This window comes from Natator depressus, chromosome 4 (genome assembly GCF_965152275.1).
Source record: "Natator depressus isolate rNatDep1 chromosome 4, rNatDep2.hap1, whole genome shotgun sequence".
Classification (NCBI taxonomy): domain Eukaryota; kingdom Metazoa; phylum Chordata; order Testudines; family Cheloniidae; genus Natator; species Natator depressus.
In genome coordinates, this window is record NC_134237.1 from 79,639,085 (window position 1) to 79,657,179 (window position 18,095).

At 41.6% G+C, this 18,095-nt stretch overlaps 1 protein-coding gene across 1 annotated transcript in view; it reads left to right on the forward strand.

Moving 5' to 3' along the window:
• PRIMPOL (primase and DNA directed polymerase) overlaps positions 1-18,095 on the forward strand; it is a 36,702-nt gene that overhangs the window by 5,130 nt on the left and 13,477 nt on the right. The window contains exons 2-6 of the mRNA XM_074951229.1: positions 5,169-5,260; positions 6,008-6,192; positions 14,301-14,392; positions 15,195-15,336; positions 16,994-17,141. Of these exons, the coding sequence (XP_074807330.1) occupies positions 5,242-5,260; positions 6,008-6,192; positions 14,301-14,392; positions 15,195-15,336; positions 16,994-17,141 (586 nt within the window). The 5' untranslated portion in view covers positions 5,169-5,241. The remainder of the gene's footprint in view (positions 1-5,168; positions 5,261-6,007; positions 6,193-14,300; positions 14,393-15,194; positions 15,337-16,993; positions 17,142-18,095) is intronic.

The following is an 18,095-nucleotide window of genomic DNA, read 5'->3' on the forward strand; positions in this document are numbered from 1 at the left end:
CTGACAGGTTGTTTCCGGCTGAAAACTTATACTTCATAGCGTGACTCAGCAACAAGTGTGAGAGATTAAATTTAGTCCCTTCTGTCTACTGGAAACCACATTATCTACACATCATCTTTATCAAGTGCCTACTTCAAAGTAACAACCAGTTTAGAGTTTATGGTGAATTCCAAACTCAGTTAATTAGGCATGGTCTACACTAGGAATGTATCACTATGTTTCTCTGGGGTGTAAAAAATCCACACCCCATGGGCGACACAGTTAAACTTACCTAATCCTGGGTATAGACAGTGCTAGGTGGATGAGAGAATTCTCCCATCAATTTAGCTACTGCCTCTTGGGGAGGTGGAGTACATATGTCTAGTAGGTAGTGTCCTCCTGAAGCCTTACGGTGATGCACCTGCCCTGTTGCAGCATCTTAAGTGTAGACAAGCCCTTAGCTGTGGTTTCCCCCAACTTTCCATTAATTGATCAAGGTAAGTGGCCTGATTTAAAAAAAAAAAAAAGTTCTGAGCTTTCATAATAGATCAAATTATCAAACTACTTTGTATTTTGTGGCTTTAAGATATGAGTTCTCTACTACTGCATCTACATTCCTAGAATCTTTCCTTCCTTCCTTCTGGAAACTGTTCTGTCCCAAATTTCTCTGTTCTATATGAGCACAAGGCAAACATTTGCCACTCTTCATTTGGCTAGAAGGGCAGGCACTTGGTTTTCTCTAGCAATCATCTACTAATCTCCACAATTGGGTTGTGAACTGGAAGCAGATCTAGAGATGTCAGTGGAACAAATCAGGAATAATTATATTTTTCATCATTCCAAAGGTGTGCATAGCAGATAAATGGGAAGACTGAGTTCCTATCCATAGGTGTTTACAATCTGAGTTCCTGCTAATATCAGTATTGCCAACCCTAAAAAGTGTTCAGAAATCTTGAGGCAGGCCCACAAAAATCATAAGGAGTGGCTTTAAAATCATGAGATAAAAAAGAGAGTTTTATTTGCCTTCTGTTTTTTGAGCTATGAGGGTTAATGTTTTCCAGCCTTTCTCTGCAACTATGAGGTCTAAACATCTATTTTAAAAAAATGAAAGCCGAGATTCTCGTGACTCCAGGAGCTGAGGTTTTAAGAATAACTTGAAGTATCACAAGAGTTGGCAAAACAATCCACATGGGTAAATCATTGCCCACGTGAGTAAAACTTACTCATGAATGTAAACATCTTGACTTCAGTAGGACTATTTTCATGTGTGAGGATTTTCAGAATCAGGCCCTCCATTATGAAGAGCTTACTCTTGTTTCTACAGAATATCCTGGCTTTGTTGCAAGCCATGGATGTCATTCCAATATGCCTCAGCCAGAGAAGTTTAATGACTTGTATAATTCATGGGTTTTTCTGGTATAATTTAAAATGCACCACAGCACAGAGTTTTTCTTCTCCATCAGGTTTATTAATGTTAGGAAGGGAAAAAGCCAAAAACCCAATTATCATTGTCATAGCCAGTGCAACTGTAAGTAGTAGATAATTTGCATGTATTTGGGTTTTTTGAGCTAGGTGGAACTCCCCTGTCTAGAAAAGGCCCAGTTGTCGGTGGATGTTGAATAGGACCTTAGGTTTCCTTTTGGAAACCAGGATTTTCCATAGAATATGTTGCTCCTATAGGAGTTGTAGGCTCTGTTGCTCAGAGGGATTGCCTGGGGTAAGTGAGAATATTTCCAGTAATTTACAATGTGTTTTTTAAAAAGTACTTCCTTTCTTTCCTTTCCATCAGGTTATGAAATTTAGCACGGGAGGAGGAAGCAAATATAGAGCATTCTATTAAGGGGAGGAAAAAACATTTGAATCCGTTTCAAACATGGGTTGCTTGGTCACTGTGGACCATGCATGACCATTTTTCAACCTATGTTTTCTACCATCAAACCATTATTCCTGGTCCACACAGGCCAGGGAAGTTGTTGTTTAAGCATATTAGCCTGAACTGGTTTTAAAAAAACTGTTTAAAAAGAGTTCAGATGTACTTTTATTTGGGAATGATGAAAAACTTTCAAGTAACTATTGAACCAGTTACAAAGATCTAATTCCATATGCGATAATGATACAAACAGAGTTTACTGTCTTCTCTTGTTCTATGGCAGGTTTCAGAGTAACAGCCGTGTTAGTCTGTATTCGCAAAAAGAAAAGGAGTATGTGTGGCACCTTAGAGACTAACCAATTTATTTGAGCATAAGCTTTCGTGAGCTACAGCTCACTTCATCAAATAAATTGGTTAGTCTCTAAGGTGCCACATGTACTCCTTTTGTTCTATGGCAGTAATCTCCATTTCTAAGTGCTTTAGTCCATTTTGTTCCATTAATTCTAAAATAAAGAAAATTTAAGACTATACTATGCAAAAATATCAAGTCTCCACTGTGCTTAGATTCATTTTCTGACTCCTTGTCAGAGGAAAGTGACATGAATTCTCAGGAGATACTTCTTCCAACTGAATATCTTCATGTTATGAGTAAGAGCATACTTAAAAGATGAATCGAAACAATAAGAAATCAAAATCATGTCTGAGAAATATTTCTAATCCTTATCCAAGAAGGAAATAAAGTCCCCTCCCCCCCCCATTTCTGCATTGGAAGATGTGATAAAAATGGAGTGGGAGTTTCCCAGTAAAAGCAAAAAGTTTAACAGGAAGCATGTAAATCTGCAGACTCTAAAAAATAAATTATCATGCACCAAGAGGAGACTGCAGCCATTTATTTGGGTGGCAAAAGATTTAGGATTCTCGCAGTCTTTGAGATCTTCTTGAAAGAGCAGCTGGTCAGGAGAAAAGAGAAAGATTTCAGATGAAATTGAGAAGCAACTGTTTCTATGCATATTCAGAAATCTACGGTGTGCATGTGTTTTTGAAAAGTCATTTTCTGAGCTAACCAGGAAGTTAAATTGAGCGTGGGATTGTTGGAATTCCACATAGTCTCCTTCCCTTCCCTTCCCTTCTTAAAACACTTTCTTGTGGGAGAATGCCAACAAGGAGAATCCTAATTGTACTCCTGCATGCAGTGCATCCACAGCAGTGCCAGCAACATCAAAATGAAACTGATTAGGAGTATTTGTGGCATCTTAGAGACTAACAAATTTATTTGAGCATAAGCTTTTGTGGGCTAAAACCCACTTCATCGGATGCATGCAGTGGAAAATACAGTAGGAATATATATATTATATATATATATATACACACACACACACACAGAGAACATGAAAAAATGGGTGTTGTCATACACACTATAACGAGAGTGATTAATTAAGGTGAGCTATTATCAGCAGGAGAAAAAAACCTTTTGTACTGATAATCAGGATGGCCCATTTCCAACAGTTGACAAGGTGTGAGTAACAATATGGGGGGAAAATAAGCATGGGGAAATAGTTTTACTTGTTAGCTGCATTTCTTGCTAGTGTTGCTGAACAAGGGTTAAGTGGAGGAAGTACTTTCTTGAGGAGGCTAGTGGGAGCAGGAGGAAACTGATAACTTGTTGAAAGAAGTGGGCTGCCCTGGTGGTCTATTGGCAGTACTATTAATTTGGGATCTTGATAATTACCTCACTCAGCAGGTGAACATGGTCTGGGAAGCATTATGGAAGCAACATGCTTGGCCACTGGATGGATGAGGTATACTGTGTGACTCTCTCTAGTGATGCCTGCTGGATGAATAGAATTAACATGATTGATTATAGTACTATGAGTATATGCAGTGTAGTTGTAACCATGTCGGTCCCAGGATATTAGAGAGACGAGGTGGGTGAGATAATATCTTTTATTAGACCAACTTCTGTTGGTGAGAGAGACAAGCTTTTGAGCCAAACAGAGGTCGTCTTCAGGTCTAGGAAAGAAACTCCAAGAATCACAGCAAAATACAAGGGGGTGGAACAGTTTGTTTAGCATAAATAATTAGTACATATTGTAAGGGATATTCAAGGTAGAGTAGCCCATTAACACCACTGCAGTCATAAGACAAAGAGGGGGTTAGTGGGTTACAGATTGTTGTAATAAGCCATAAATCCAGTGTCTCTGTTCAGTCCATGATTTTTGGTGTCTAGCAGAGTAATGAATTTACGTTTCCAGGCTCACATTTTGAAAGTGTTACATAAGAATGGCCATACTGGCTCAGACCAAAGGTCCATGTATCCCAGTATCCTGTCTTCCAACAGCGGCCAATGCCAGATGCTTCAGAGGGAATGAACAGAACAGATAATCATCAAGTGCTCCATCCCCTGTCACCCATTCTCAGCTTCTGGCAAACAGAGGCTAGGGACACCATTCCTGCCCACCCTGGCTAACAGCCATTGATGGACCTATCCTCCATGAATTTATCCAGTTCTTTTTTGAACCCTGTTATAGTCTTGACCTTTACAACATTCTCTGGCAAAGAGTTCCACAGGCTGACTGTGCATTGTGTGAAGAAATACTTCCTTTTGTTTGTTTTAAACCTGCTGCCTATTTCATTTAGTGACCCCTAGTTCTTGTGTTATGAGAAGGAGTAAAACCTGTTGTGCAGGTTTTCTTTGAGGATGATAGGAAAGGGAAACCTGCACAACAGTCTGTAACCCAGTAACCCTCTCTTTTTAACAGAGGTGTTAACAAGCCACCTTATCTTGAATGTTCCTTTACAATATGTGCTAACTATTCATGCTAAACAGTCTTTTGCACCTTGTATTTTGCTGTGATGCCTAGAGTTCCTTTCCCAGACCTGAAGAAGAGATCTGTTTGGCTCAAAAGCTTGTCTCTCTCACCAACAGAAGTTGATCCAATAAAAGATATTGTCTCACCCACCTTGTCTCTCTACTATGAGTAGTCAGTTTCATTCTACAGCTGTTGCCATTGAGATATTGCTGTGAGTCAGACAAAGGTGGGAGGGGGTCAATGAGGGATAATCCAAGAAAGGGAGGGGAACAGAATAGTGGTACTGGTGATTTGTCTTGTAGGTTAAATAGAACAACCTCTGTAATAACATCTTCCCCAATTCCCTTCCTCCCATTCTCTCTGCTTCCCAAGAATCTTAACTCTTATCCATCTGTAAGAATTTTAGGGGGAAGGAATTTCCCTGAACAAAAATTATTAAATTGGAACTTGTCTGTAGTGATGCTAATGTTAAATTTAATGTAGTTTTTTGACTGTGCATTGATTTTCAGAGTTCCTACCATGTGCATACTTTATGTGATTAGAAGTCCGAAGGTTGCATGATAGTGAGCACTGCTGGGCAAAATGTCTTTTCTGCGTACTGGTAAGTTAACTATTTCAAAGTCCTGAAAATTCTGACAGTGAAAACATAGATAATTGAATAAGTAAATTAGAGTAACATGCATTGAGATTATTAAGCAGTTGAAAGCATTGCTGATATGGGTCATAGGCTGAGGATGCCCCTTGGTTTTGAATTGTCTTGCTTTATCTATTTGAATGGCAATGGGGCCTTGTGGGCATAGGGCTGGGAGCTAGAAGCCACTGAGATCTAATCCTCACTCAGGTACTGACTTGCTGTGATAAGATAAGTCATTTAACTTCTCTTGGTTGATTTCCTCATCTATAAAATAGGTATGATATTTATCTACCTCCACAGGATGGTGTGAGAATGAATTAATATAAATTTGTACATTATTTTGAAAATATAAGCATTATTAAATACTATTCTATAAACAAAATATCATTTGTTACCCTGAGATTTTCCCCTATTCTAAATTGTTTCTGTTGTGTGGATAATAAAATAGGCCTGTCCATTTATAACTTGATTCTTGATACAATTGATGTTCTCATATATTCTCAAACCGGCACAGGGAAATTAGTATTAACGGGAGTTTCACAGCTAAGTTGCATGTTGATTTGGAGTACAGGCTGCCCTTAGTCATGAAACAGAGAGTATGCTCAAATACGCAGATCACCCCACAGGTATATGAGAAATTGAAGCACATGCAAAATGCTTTCGATTTAGTTATTTTTAATGTAGTACTAAGGGTTCATTTCCTGACTGCTTTAGGACAAATGAAGAGAAAATGGGAAGAAAGATTGAAGAATGTTGATGAACTAGCATCTCGATATAAAAGAAAGCCACTTTGCCCTGTTTACAGGCCACAGCTGTCCAAACCATGGCAACCGTGCTCTGTTTGGAATCTGTTTCATCGACAATCTCAAGCTTTTAACTATGCAAAAACCTGTAAGGAGGTAAGATATTAAATTGTTAGAAGGGTGTCTTCACTATTTAGAAACTTCATTTGTAAAGTTCTGTTAACCTACAAAGTTCACTTCAGGCTTCTTTTGTTGTGCAGTCCTGATACATCAGGCAATTTTTTTCCCTTACAAGTCAACATGATGCATAAGTTGTAATACACAGTAGTTCCAACATTAGACTGTGTTATTAGATGTAATTAGGGCTAGTTCTAACATAATACTCTAGATGTGTTGTTAATGTAATAGTAGAAGTGCTTGTGGGGAAGAAAGACCGAAGTGGTGGGATGTGACAAGGGAGGTCTGGCAAATGATGTAGGTGAGGGAAAGAGCCAAAATGGTAAGAGCAAAAAGAAAAGGAGTACTAGTGGCACCTTAGAGACTAACCAATTTATTTGAGCATAAGCTTTCATGAGCTACAGCTCACGTTATCGGATACATTCAATGGTAAGAGGTAGCAGAAGAATGGGAAAGGGCTAAAAATCAAGTAGGAAGGAAGGAGAGAGAAGAGAACAGAGAATGACGAAGGAAGAGGAAAAACAGAGAAGTTAAGATCTAAAAGAGGTAGAGATGAATGAAAAGAAAGGCAAAAATATATCCCACAAGAGACAGGCAACCGCTCAGGCACCAAGAAGTGAAAGAGAAGAACCAGATCACCTGAAATGAACCCTGAGCCTAAGGTATAACTGTTTTTGAATGGATGAGCTAGTTATTTATTTGTAATTACATACATTTCATATTCTGCAACTTAATTGCCTGTTTTTAAAAAGAACTGTGGAATGTGTAATTTCCTTCTGCCATTTCAGCTATCCCAATAACTCTGCAGATATGACCTAGTTCTGTATATTACACTAACGTTTAATGCCTGTCAACAATACCCAGTAAAAGAACCCAGTGGTGTTGAAAGAATTTGCAAAGCTCTGTGCCCAATTCTTGTTGCTCCATAGAGCAACACAGTCATCTCCTCACCTTAGACAAAGAAATGATGCCATGTTGTGGTAGGAGGCATGAGGGCACATGTAGGCTCTTGAGGAGCCCTAACAGGTCTGGGGAAGAGGGGATAAGGAATGTTGTGATTCAAACAGGTATCCTTGCCACGTGGCGGTTGTAAGTAAGAAATTGTAGATCATTAACTTGTTTAAAATCAGCAAGGGGAAGAAAGGCAGAAAGAAGCCAAAGTTCACTATATTTAAAAATAGGGATTTTATATTGAAGTATCATATTAGGTGAATTACTTTGACTTAGAAAGTCAAGGTAACAAAATTCAGGTAATATTTATATCTGTCCTTCTAAAGACCAAGGGAGAGAGTGTCAAAAACACAAATGGCAGTTACATGAAAATCTCCACCCACCCAGTTTTATAGCATGAGAAGTCCTGGCTTGATCTGAAGTCTAGGGGCATGTCTTCACTAGCAATGTTACAGCGCTAATGTTACAGCGCTGCCGTGGCAGCACTTTAACGTGGCTCGTGTAGTCGTGGCATAGCGCTGGGAGGGAACTCTCCCAGTGCTATAAAAAAACCACCACCACAAAGTCAGTAGCTACCAGGGCTGGGAGCATAGCTACCAGCGCTGGTGCACTGTCTACGCTAGCACTTTACAGCGCTGAAACTTGCAGTGCTTGGGGAGGGGGGTGTTTTTTCACACCCCTGAGTGAGAAAGTTGCAGCTCTGTAAAGTGCCAGTGTAGACAAGCCCTAAGACCTTGTCTAGATGAGAAAAATGTAGCCAAATCAGTTTAGAAACTGATTAAACTGTTTAGCTAAAGCGATTTAATTAGCTTCACACTGATTTAGTTAAACTGTTCCAATTTTCTCATCTAGACAAGGTCTAATGTAGGCCCCTGGCTCCACCACACCCATGATTTCAGCCAGTCAGTCCTCTTCACCTTTACATGCTGTATTTTTTTCTAATACTTTTTCCTTTTAAAAAGTGTCAATTATGAAAAACAATTTTCTACTTCAGTTTTCCCTAAAGAGAAGTAAGTAAGGGGCCACACTAATCCTGAGTGTCCAGGAAAACACAGACAACAAATTGGAACAAAAAATACTAAACCAACAAACTAATATTTGGGAGTTTCCCATTCATTTAACTGGGAAGCTACAATGATGACCCAGTCATATGGTAGTCTGCGGTGATATAAATAGCAGCCCTCACATGATCCAAAATGATGTCTACCAGGAAGTACTGTTGGCTTCTTCTGGGTGCAGAGGAAACCCAGAATGGTGTGTTTAATAACAAATACATAAAAAATTACTGCTCTGAAGTCAGGGTGCTTGGTCTCCTGGGTGCCTGGAAGGAAAGAGCCAGCTCTGTGTTATGCATCCCACAACTGGGTTTTTCTTGTCTCTCTTTCCCCTGGCGGCTTTATATATGGTTTCAGTGAGGGTCACTCTCCAGTCTTAAGTGGTGCACTGCTCCATCACAGTTCTTCTAAGTGTCTTAAAAATAAATTACTGTTTTATGAGAAAGATCATAAATTTACCTATTTCAGTTAGGGCTTGTCTACACTAGCAAGTTTCTGCGCTGTAAAGCAGCTTTTTGTGCTCAAACTGCAGATGTGTACACACTGCCAAGCCACTTTGTGCTGAAACTCCTCAGTTACAGCGCTGCAAAAAACCCACGTTGACGAGAGTCGTAAGGCTATTTGTGCAGAGGCTCCAGCGCTCTATTGCCAGTGTAGATGGTTGATTACTTTCTTTGCTGTAATTGGCCTCCAGAACTGTCCCATAATGCCTTAAGTGACCACTCTGCTCATTGTTTTGAACTTGGCTGCCCTGGAGACATGCGCCCCTCCCCTTTCAAAGCACCGTTTCTGACAGCTCTTGCACGCTGTGCTGATCTGCTCCAGGACACAAGGCAAATCATTAATGTGGAATGCTCCTGCTGTTAAACACAAAGGCAGGGGTGTGTGTGTGTGTGAGAGAGACAGATTGCTGTGCAGAGAGCCTAGGGAGGGAGGCAAGGGCTGATGTCAGGGTTTCCCCCTTCCCCTGCCTCAGGGCCTGTTGCTTCCTGCCGCTGTCTGAACTTGTAAGACAGCATGCTGACAAACTCTCTGTCCCACAAAACACACTCTCTCCCCCTCTCCATTCACACACACTCCCCCCCCCCCTTCAGTTGAAAAGCAGCTTGCAATGTCGTAGGATGCCCATGGAACAATGGGATTGGGAAACCTGCATCATGTGACGCTGTGCCTGCCCCATGGGGTATCATCCCAAAGCATCCTGCAGCCAGTTGCACAGTGGAATAGCTACCACAATGCACTGCCGTCTTTGCCGTTGCAAGAGCTGCTAATGTAGATGCGCTCCAGCATCACAAGGAGCACAGTGTGGACACACAACAGCAGTTTAATTCCAGCGTTTTAATAAAAGTGGCATAACTTGTGGCGCAAAAACTTGCCAGTGTAGACATACCCTTAGTCACTGGTCTGTTTTATTCAAACGTTTCATAAATGTACTCCTTTAATGAAACTAAATGTTTTCTGGTATTGAAACATATTACTGTACCTAAACAATTGTATTAACATCAGTTTGAGTCAGTAAACTTGTCAAACATATAAACTGTCATTAAAGGGACAGCATCAACTTGGTGGCTACTCAATTAAAAAAAAGTAGGAGTGGTGTGATGGGGTGTTTACCCCACACAGGTTAACCAGCTTGGGTGCACCTGGAGGGCGAGTCAAGACTAATTAGAAATAAAGCCTGAGGGGGTGGGAGAGGAGAGTTTGTCTCTATAAAGAGCTGTGTGAAGTCAGTTGGGGAGGAGAGAAAGTGGGAAGTGTCATCTCTCTGGGAAGAAACCTGAAAAGAAGGTCGAGACAGGAGAAAGTCTTCTCTAGGAGGCTGGAAGCTCCTGAACAAAGGCCCTGATGGGCTGAAGCCCAGGAGAAACCCTGAATAAGGGGAGGAATGTGCAGCCCCTAGATTGGAGGATTGATTGAACCAGGGAGGAGGATGAGGAGGAGGAGCAGCAGCAACAACAGAGGCACGCCTGCCTGCTGAGCCCAGCTGGGCTGAAGATTTTCTTTGAATACATTTACTTGTTGGACTTTTGATAAAGGACTCTGATCACTGTAAAGTGGTCTGGCCAGAAGGCCAGGTCACTTCTGCTGCCAGAGTAGGCCAAAGGAGTGTTTTAGGGAAACAGAGGTACAGCTGCCACAATTCTGTGTCTGGCCACAAGGGGGCAGGTTAGACTTGGCAAGGTTGCCACATGTGGGGGCTTGTTTAGGATCTGCGGAGTACCCCTCTGAAAAAGGAGGAATAAAAGAGAAGCTACAAAATGGAGGAAGTAGTCAGCCTATTAGCAGCGCAGCAGGATCATACTCAGGTTGTCCTCCTACAAGGACATCTGGCAGCTGCAGTAGAAGTGTTTCCTGCAGTGCCTGGAAAAATGGACCTCAGGCAGTTGATCGGCTTCTAGGTAAGAAGACCCCAGCAATCCAGTCCTAGGATTCGCAAAGCTGGGGTCAGACAACGACCCAGAAGCTTTTTTGTGTACTTTTGAATAGGTGGCTAGGACATCAGGATAGGCAGAATCATCCTGCGTGGCCCAGATGGCCCTGTTTCAGTTCAGGGAAGCTCATGTAGCATACAGGGCCCCCGCCAAAGAGCAGTCAAAATCATATCCTGTGGAGAAGCTGGATGATACCTGAAGCCTATCGTCACTGCATTAGAATGGAACCATTTCCTCAAGAAGCATGGCCTAGGGTGATGGCTCAGCAGCTCCAAGACGTGGCATGGCACTGACTGTCCAGAAGCTAGTTCTGTAGAGAGAATTATGGATCACATTGTCTTAAAATAATTGCTGCAGATTCTGCAAGCAAGGGCCTAAAGTTAGGTCTGGCAGTTTTGGCCAGTTTACACTGGTACTGCAGCGAAAAGAACAGAGGTGGATGATACCGAGCAAGCTGAGTAGTGGGCCAAAGCAAAGATCATCATCCTGGGGAAGGCTGAAAGAGGTAAAACCCCAGACTCCAAAGAGTTGGGGGGAAACATGGGGAGGAAGAGTCCTGGGTGGTTCTAAGTTTCAGGGCCAAAATGAGGTATCAACTCCAGAGTCACTTCCCTAGCCCAGTGGAAGCACTCCAGGAGGTAGCTGCGGAAACCCGGTCATATGTTTCAGATGTGGCTGACCAGGGCATGTGAGAAAAGAGTGTCCCATGTTGGAGTGGGGCATTATAACCTGGTTTGTGGTTTGGGAGGTTGAACCCTACCATATGTGGTGTCTGTCAAACTGCAGAAACAAGTGACGAAAGGTCTGGTTGTCTCAGGCTGTAGGCAGACTCTTATTGCAGAAGTGGACTTATATCTGGTAAGATGGACTGGCAGATACATATCCTGTATACACAGAGAGACTCTAATATACCCAGTCATGGTGGTGGAATTGGAGGTACAGGGTCAGGGTGGCCAAGTGAGAGTCGGAGTGATGAGGAACTGACCAGACACTGACCAGGTTTCCTGGCCTTGGTGTGGCAAAACCTAAGCCAGTTAAGGAGACACTTACCCAGACCAATGATCAGGGGTGCTCAGCTCTTCTGAGCACACTGATGATGATTGGAGAGACTTGTTAAATTGACTGGAGACTGCTGAGAGAATTAGAGAGGAAATTCTGAGACTCCTTATAGTCTAGAGGAACAATTACAGGAAGATAAACAGGACTTGGCAGAAGTAAATGCCTCCCAGCATTGAATTATAATGAAGGCGGCAAAGTTAGAGCAGGACTTGGTCTGGACCAAGGCAGAATCGGAGCACAAAAGCAACAGAGCCAAGAGTTCAGGCTGGAGCTAGCTACATGTCTGGTGGCAAGGAATTACACAAATAAAGGGCCTAAAGTTGTGCCGGAACAATGTACTCTGGAGACACAAACCAACCCCCTGGTAGAAGCAAAGGGGTTTTGAAGATAGCGGCGTGGCAGCAGACTGAGGAAGTTCAGATGCCAACCAGCTGACCGGGGGTAGGGTGAGAAGTCAGCTGAAAAGGCCAGAGGCCCTGGCAGCAGGTATATTGAAGGGAACAGAAATGGAGGAAGTGGTGACTGATACAGCAAGGCTTCAGGAAAAGCTGATGGCAGCAGAGCAGACCGTGGAGGAGGAAAAGGCAAATCTAGAGAAGGCGAAAAGGGAGTGGGAATTCCAGATAGAGCTCCTGGAAGATGATAAGCAGAGACTACACGTGGGGGGGCATGCAAGGTCATGTCCCTCCCTCCCCTGCCGAGATTTGATGCTTGGCTTATACTGAGCATGCTCAGTAACTGAAGCAGTTGAGGATGGCTGCCCTCACTCTGCCACCCCACCTCTCAGCAGGCACAGGTCATCGAGAAGAGCTCATTTGACAGCCAGTTGGCAGTCCTTCTGGCACCAGGCAGGATGTAGTCTTGAGGGAGAGGCAATGTGATGGGGTGCACTGGGGGCATGGTTCAGGACTAACTAAGGGTATGTCTACGCTACCCATGTTACAGCACGGCCGCGGCAGCGCTGTGACATGGGCAGTGTGGACGCGCTTTATCGCCAAAAGAAAGCTCTCCCAGCAATTCAAAAAAACCAACCCCACCCCGAACGAGCGGTGGCAGCTTTAAAGCGCTGTCTATACTGGCGCTTTTCAGTGCTTAAAACTTTTGTCGCTCAGGGGGGTGTTTTTTCACACCCCTGAACAACAAAAGTTTTAGCGCTGAAAGTGGCAGTGTAGACACAGCCTAAAAATAAAGCCCAGTTGGAGGAGAGCAGGGTTTATATCCATAAAGTGCCAGGAGAGACCAGGTGGGAAGTGCCCTCTCCCTGGGAAGCAGCTGAAAAGAAGGTGGATGGGGTAGGGGAGGACCAGACTGAGTTCTCCAGAGGCAAGCTGAAAGCCTGGCTGAGATGAGGTTCCTGGTGAGCTGGAGCCTGCCAGAAACCATTAGTTAGGGAGAAGTGTTCCAGCCTATGGACTGGGGGATTGAGCGAACGGCGGAGAAGGAGCAGCAGTCCTCAGCACAGTTGTACCTCTGCTGAGCCCTGCCGGGCTGAAGGTTTGCTTTCAATACATTTTGTTGTTGTTCTTTGGTAAAGGACTTGCTGACCCTACAAAGAGCTGAACACTAAATTGATCTGACTGCAGGGCCAAATCACTCTGATGGTTAGAGGAGGCCACAGGACAGTGTGTATGTGTAGGGGAGAGGAAACTGAGGCACAGCTTCTGCAATGCCACAGTTGGCATGGCAAGTTTGCCACAAGTAGTTTCTGGCATTACATCTCTTCCTCAATCCCCCAGTTTTTGTTGCCTTTACAATCATATTTTCTTATTTTAAGACATTTTTCCTCTCCACTCTTACCGCATATCAAACCCACACAGACAGCAGGGAGAACTGACTAACGACCCTATCCTGTGGTTACTTCCATGCAGACTGATTCTCTGAGAAGCCCCACTGACTTAAATGGAGCTTGGTGCAGGGGTCTGCCTGTGCAGAGCTCGCTGCAGGATCAGGGTCTGACACACTATACAGGGGAACAGTGCATATGACAGCGTGCAAAGTAAAATATTTTGAGACAGGTGTTACCAACTCTTCAAATGTCATGAATTTCATTAAAGAAGTTATGACTGCCAAAGCTGTTTCCTAATTATGTTCCAGTTTGGGAGCATTTTTCTCTGTAGAGTCACCTCTGGTTTTACATATAGTATATAATCAAAAGGATGGTTTGGACATCATTTTGCTTGATTTAGGCCATATGTTGCTTCTCTCTTCAGTGGGAATCCCCTTCTCTGTACACTGTTTCTCTTCCCATTGATGTTACCATGCTGCTGATCAAAATAAGATTTTACGAGGCAAATACCACTTGAGAGTTTGATTCAGATCTCAGTTACATCAATGCAAATCCCTATTAGCTTTATTGACTTCAGTGAGCTGCTAAGAGTTATGCTGGTGTAATTTAAATAAGAAGCTGGCTCTTAATTAGCAATAAAAGGTACTTAGGCTTTTTTCTTTAAAACCTAAACCATCCTTTGATAGGTTGTTACTAATTAGAAAATAATTACTAACCTTTGATCTGAGAAATTAATTTCAAGCAAAAGATTTTGATTAGTGATGTGAAAAAGGAACAGTTAACTCTTTCTTTTAATTTAAAAAGGATGTTCATGTATTTGCTTTGGAAACGAACACAGAAGATGGACAAAGGTATTATCTTGTGACAACATATACAGAGCTTTGGTTTTATTACAAGTGAGTATTTTGAAAAAAGTACCTCTTAGCTGCTTTAAACTTCATCAGGGCTGGGGCTGGTATAGACCAGCTCTCAGAAAGCAGGGTACCATAACTGGCTCCCTGACTCTGATCCCCTCAAATGTGCTATAGTGCTTGACCACTGAAGAGAATTGGTATCCATAGTGAACAATCATCATCATTCTGGTGCATCAGCAGATAAAATAATTACATCTTCATGAACCATTTTATATATAATTCTTGACAGTCATTTAACAGAAACATATCACATGATCGAGTTCTGATACTGAAATGTCTAGTAAAGGTTTACAGTCAACTTAAAAAAAAATTCTAAAATGTTTTAGTCATAGTGCATCTGATAATTAAGTGACAGAATTCTAAAAATCCAATTTTTGTATTTAAGCTCTTTATATTTTGCATTTCTCTCAGTTTGGATATCAAAATTCAAAGAAGTTGGTTTCACTTTTGTGTGTAGTTTTACTTTAAGGTTCTCAGCACTAGTGGATTTATTGTTTAAAAATGACTGTTTCCATTAGTTATTTTTATTCGTGAATACATATTTGTTGGTCTTAGATGTTTGTCAGAATTTATTTTTTACAAAATCTAAATTTTAGGCCACATGTATATTTATGGTGTTTCTTTAGTTAGTCACAAAATTCATACTTTAAGTTGTTCAGAACATAGTAGAGCTAGTCTTTAAAACATTTCAACAAGTGTTTCACTAAAGAGGAATAAAAATCTTTATTTTTTAAAATTATTGTTCATAAACATGGGTGATGATTCTTGACTACTTTCTGTTTAGCAAAGAACAAAAAACAAGTCTCATGCATTGCTATGAAGTTATTCCTGAAAAAGCTGTTTGCAAACTGTATTTTGATTTGGAGTTCTATAAACCAGTGAATCCTGGAGCTGATGGCAAGCAGATGATTGCAAAGTTAATTGAGGTAAAACGAACAATAATTAGAATATAACATATTGTAGGTCTGTCTGTCTTGTTATTGGCCTTAATGTGGATCAAAGAGAGAATAAAGTGAACAAATTTTCCTTATAGTTATTCTATAGCTGAAGTTATCACAAAAAAATGAAAATTGATTACACGTTTTTAGAGAAAATTAAAAAAGCGTGTTTAGATATTGCTAGTTAAAGCAAAGTTTTTCTGGTTTTCCCGCTTTAGAGGAACAAGAGACAAATAGTGGTTGGTATGACAGCATGTTCACCAGAGGCCTGTGACATTTTGTAATTTATCTTTCATTATATTGCCTCTGTAGAGTCTTACTGGTGGATTATGTGCCCCGATACAAGAGCCATAGAACCAAAGAAAGCAGTAAAATTGTTAGGGAGCATATAAGCATGCTCCTGGGCTCTAACAAAAGACTTCACCCTCTATTTTTCCCTCAGTTCTTCTTTTCCCGGTTGTTTCAAGTCCCTTTTTTCCCCAATGTGGTTTTTATTAAGCTTAGGCCTTTTCTGATTCTTATATAGAGTCACTCCTTGTTAGTTACTGGTTGTACTAATTAGCACAAATGTTGTTTTCATATGGATTTGGTTGGGCTTAATGTCCCGGCCCACCATATCTCCAAAGTGGTGGACAAAGAGAATAAAACGAGCTTTCAGAAATACATCTCCTTCTCTAGTAAAATATCCTGTCTCAGATAAGTACGAAGGTTTAAGAACATTCATCCTAAGAGCCTTGTGCATGCCTCTCGCTGGGAAGGAAAGAAGCCACAGACTGAATGAGGGCTTTTCTCTTGGAGGAGTCCTTAGAGGATCCACCTCTTTTGGGAGCATGAGAGTCAGTTGTGAAATCTAAGGGATCCTCAAAATCAAAGAAGATTGTTGGATCCAAAAGGAGGGATCTGAGGTACCAAGTTCTGAAGCTTTTGGACTCGTTGGATCTAAGGTCATAACTCTGGCCCTAGATATAATGTGACTAAGGGCTTGTCTACACTGGCAATTAACAGAGCTGTAACTTTCTCGCTCAGGGCTGTGAAAAAACACCCCCCTGAGCGCAGCAAGTTGCAGTACTGTAAAGCGCCAGTGTAAACAGGGCCCCAGCTCTGGGAGCCGCACTCCCAGTGCTGATAGCTACGCCCCTCGTGGAGGTGGGTTTTTTAGAGTGCTGGGAGAGCTCTTTCCCAGCGCTGTGCCACGACCACACAAGGCACGTTAAAGTGCTGACGCTGCAGCGCTTTAGCGTTGCCAGTGTAGACTAGCCCTAAGTTGTCGTAGGTGTGGATTGTAGAGTCTTCAACACTGGTTGTCACTGGAGCTGTAAACTGTACTTGGGAAGCAGTGTAACAGAAAAATGTATAGATGAGGTGGTATATTAGGCTTTTGGGTGAGAAACTGGAAATTTTGCAACAGTCTGCTTCTGGTACCATAACCATACACTTATTCAATTTATAAGGTAAAATATGTGTTTGTATTTTGGTTAGACTTTAATAAGTCATGAAACTTCATAGTCTAAAAAAACTGTATGTTCAAAACCAAAAATATCTTTGAAATGAATGAAGACATAAAATCTGCCCTCCTGTCACAATCTATGGGTACCTTTTAGTTATTAAAAAAACAAAAAATAGCCTACTTTTTTTTATTTTTCAGCTTTTTAGTAAAAAGCTGGAAGAACTTTATGGAGTTAAATGTTCAGCTGAAGATGTCTTGAACTTAGATTCCAGCACTGATGAAAAATTTAGCCATCACTTAATATTTCTGCTTCCCAAGACAGCATTTCAGGATAATATTAATGTTGGTAAGCATATTTTCTTATTTCTAGTACATAAAAAGGAAATGTGTGGAATTTTAATATCTTAATAGTACAATCAAGCACTCAGATATTATGGTAATGGGGACTATAGGTGGAAACAAATATGTATTTCCAGTTACGTATTTGTGTTTTATTGTGCTTCAACTGATTTCCTGCTCATGTATTTTCTTTTGTTTTCTGTGACTAGTAGTGCAATTTCTCATCAGCCTTCTACTTCAAGGAAACAGCTACTCTCTGTGTGTGTGTCTATACTGTATTTACAGAACAAAGACATCACAAAAGCTGGTAAAAGGCTTGATGATAGTTTTACAGTTGCTTACTTATTTTGTAGATTAAGGTGTTTTTTTTTTTAATTGGCTGAAGTTAAACTTTATTGGCCAGATTCTTGAGTCCAGCTGAGCTATGCTAGCCCAAGACCTTAGTGAAAGGGCAAAGGCATAGCTTAAAGCTGCCTTTGCATTAGCCTGATGTAGGGAACAGTGGGAAGCTCTTTGGTTCTTGACATAAGTTGGAATGTCTTCTAGGCTACAGCCACCCCTCATGGACCATTTTGCCAACCCAGGATTGCCAAAGCAATCCTTGGCTAGACAGAGAGTTTGCTATGCCAGAGCTAGGTATGGAGGGACACAACTTCCTCCAGCCCCACACTCTCATGCTACTTACTCTTGTGGGGCTTGGAGGAAGTGGTGTAGTCCCTCCATACCTAGCTCTGGGCTAGACAGAGAGTTTGCTATGCAAGGGGAACATTCAGCTGTCCTTCAGGGCAGCTTTCTGGCTGGTAAGTGCCATGGAACGATACAAAGAAGCCAGACTGGAACCAAGAATCTGGCCCTAAATGCCCCTGTTGGTCCTTATCTTGCTCCCATTGAACTCACTGGGAGTTTTGCTATTGACACCAGTGGGATTACAATAAAATCCTTCATTTAGTAAGAGTAAGAA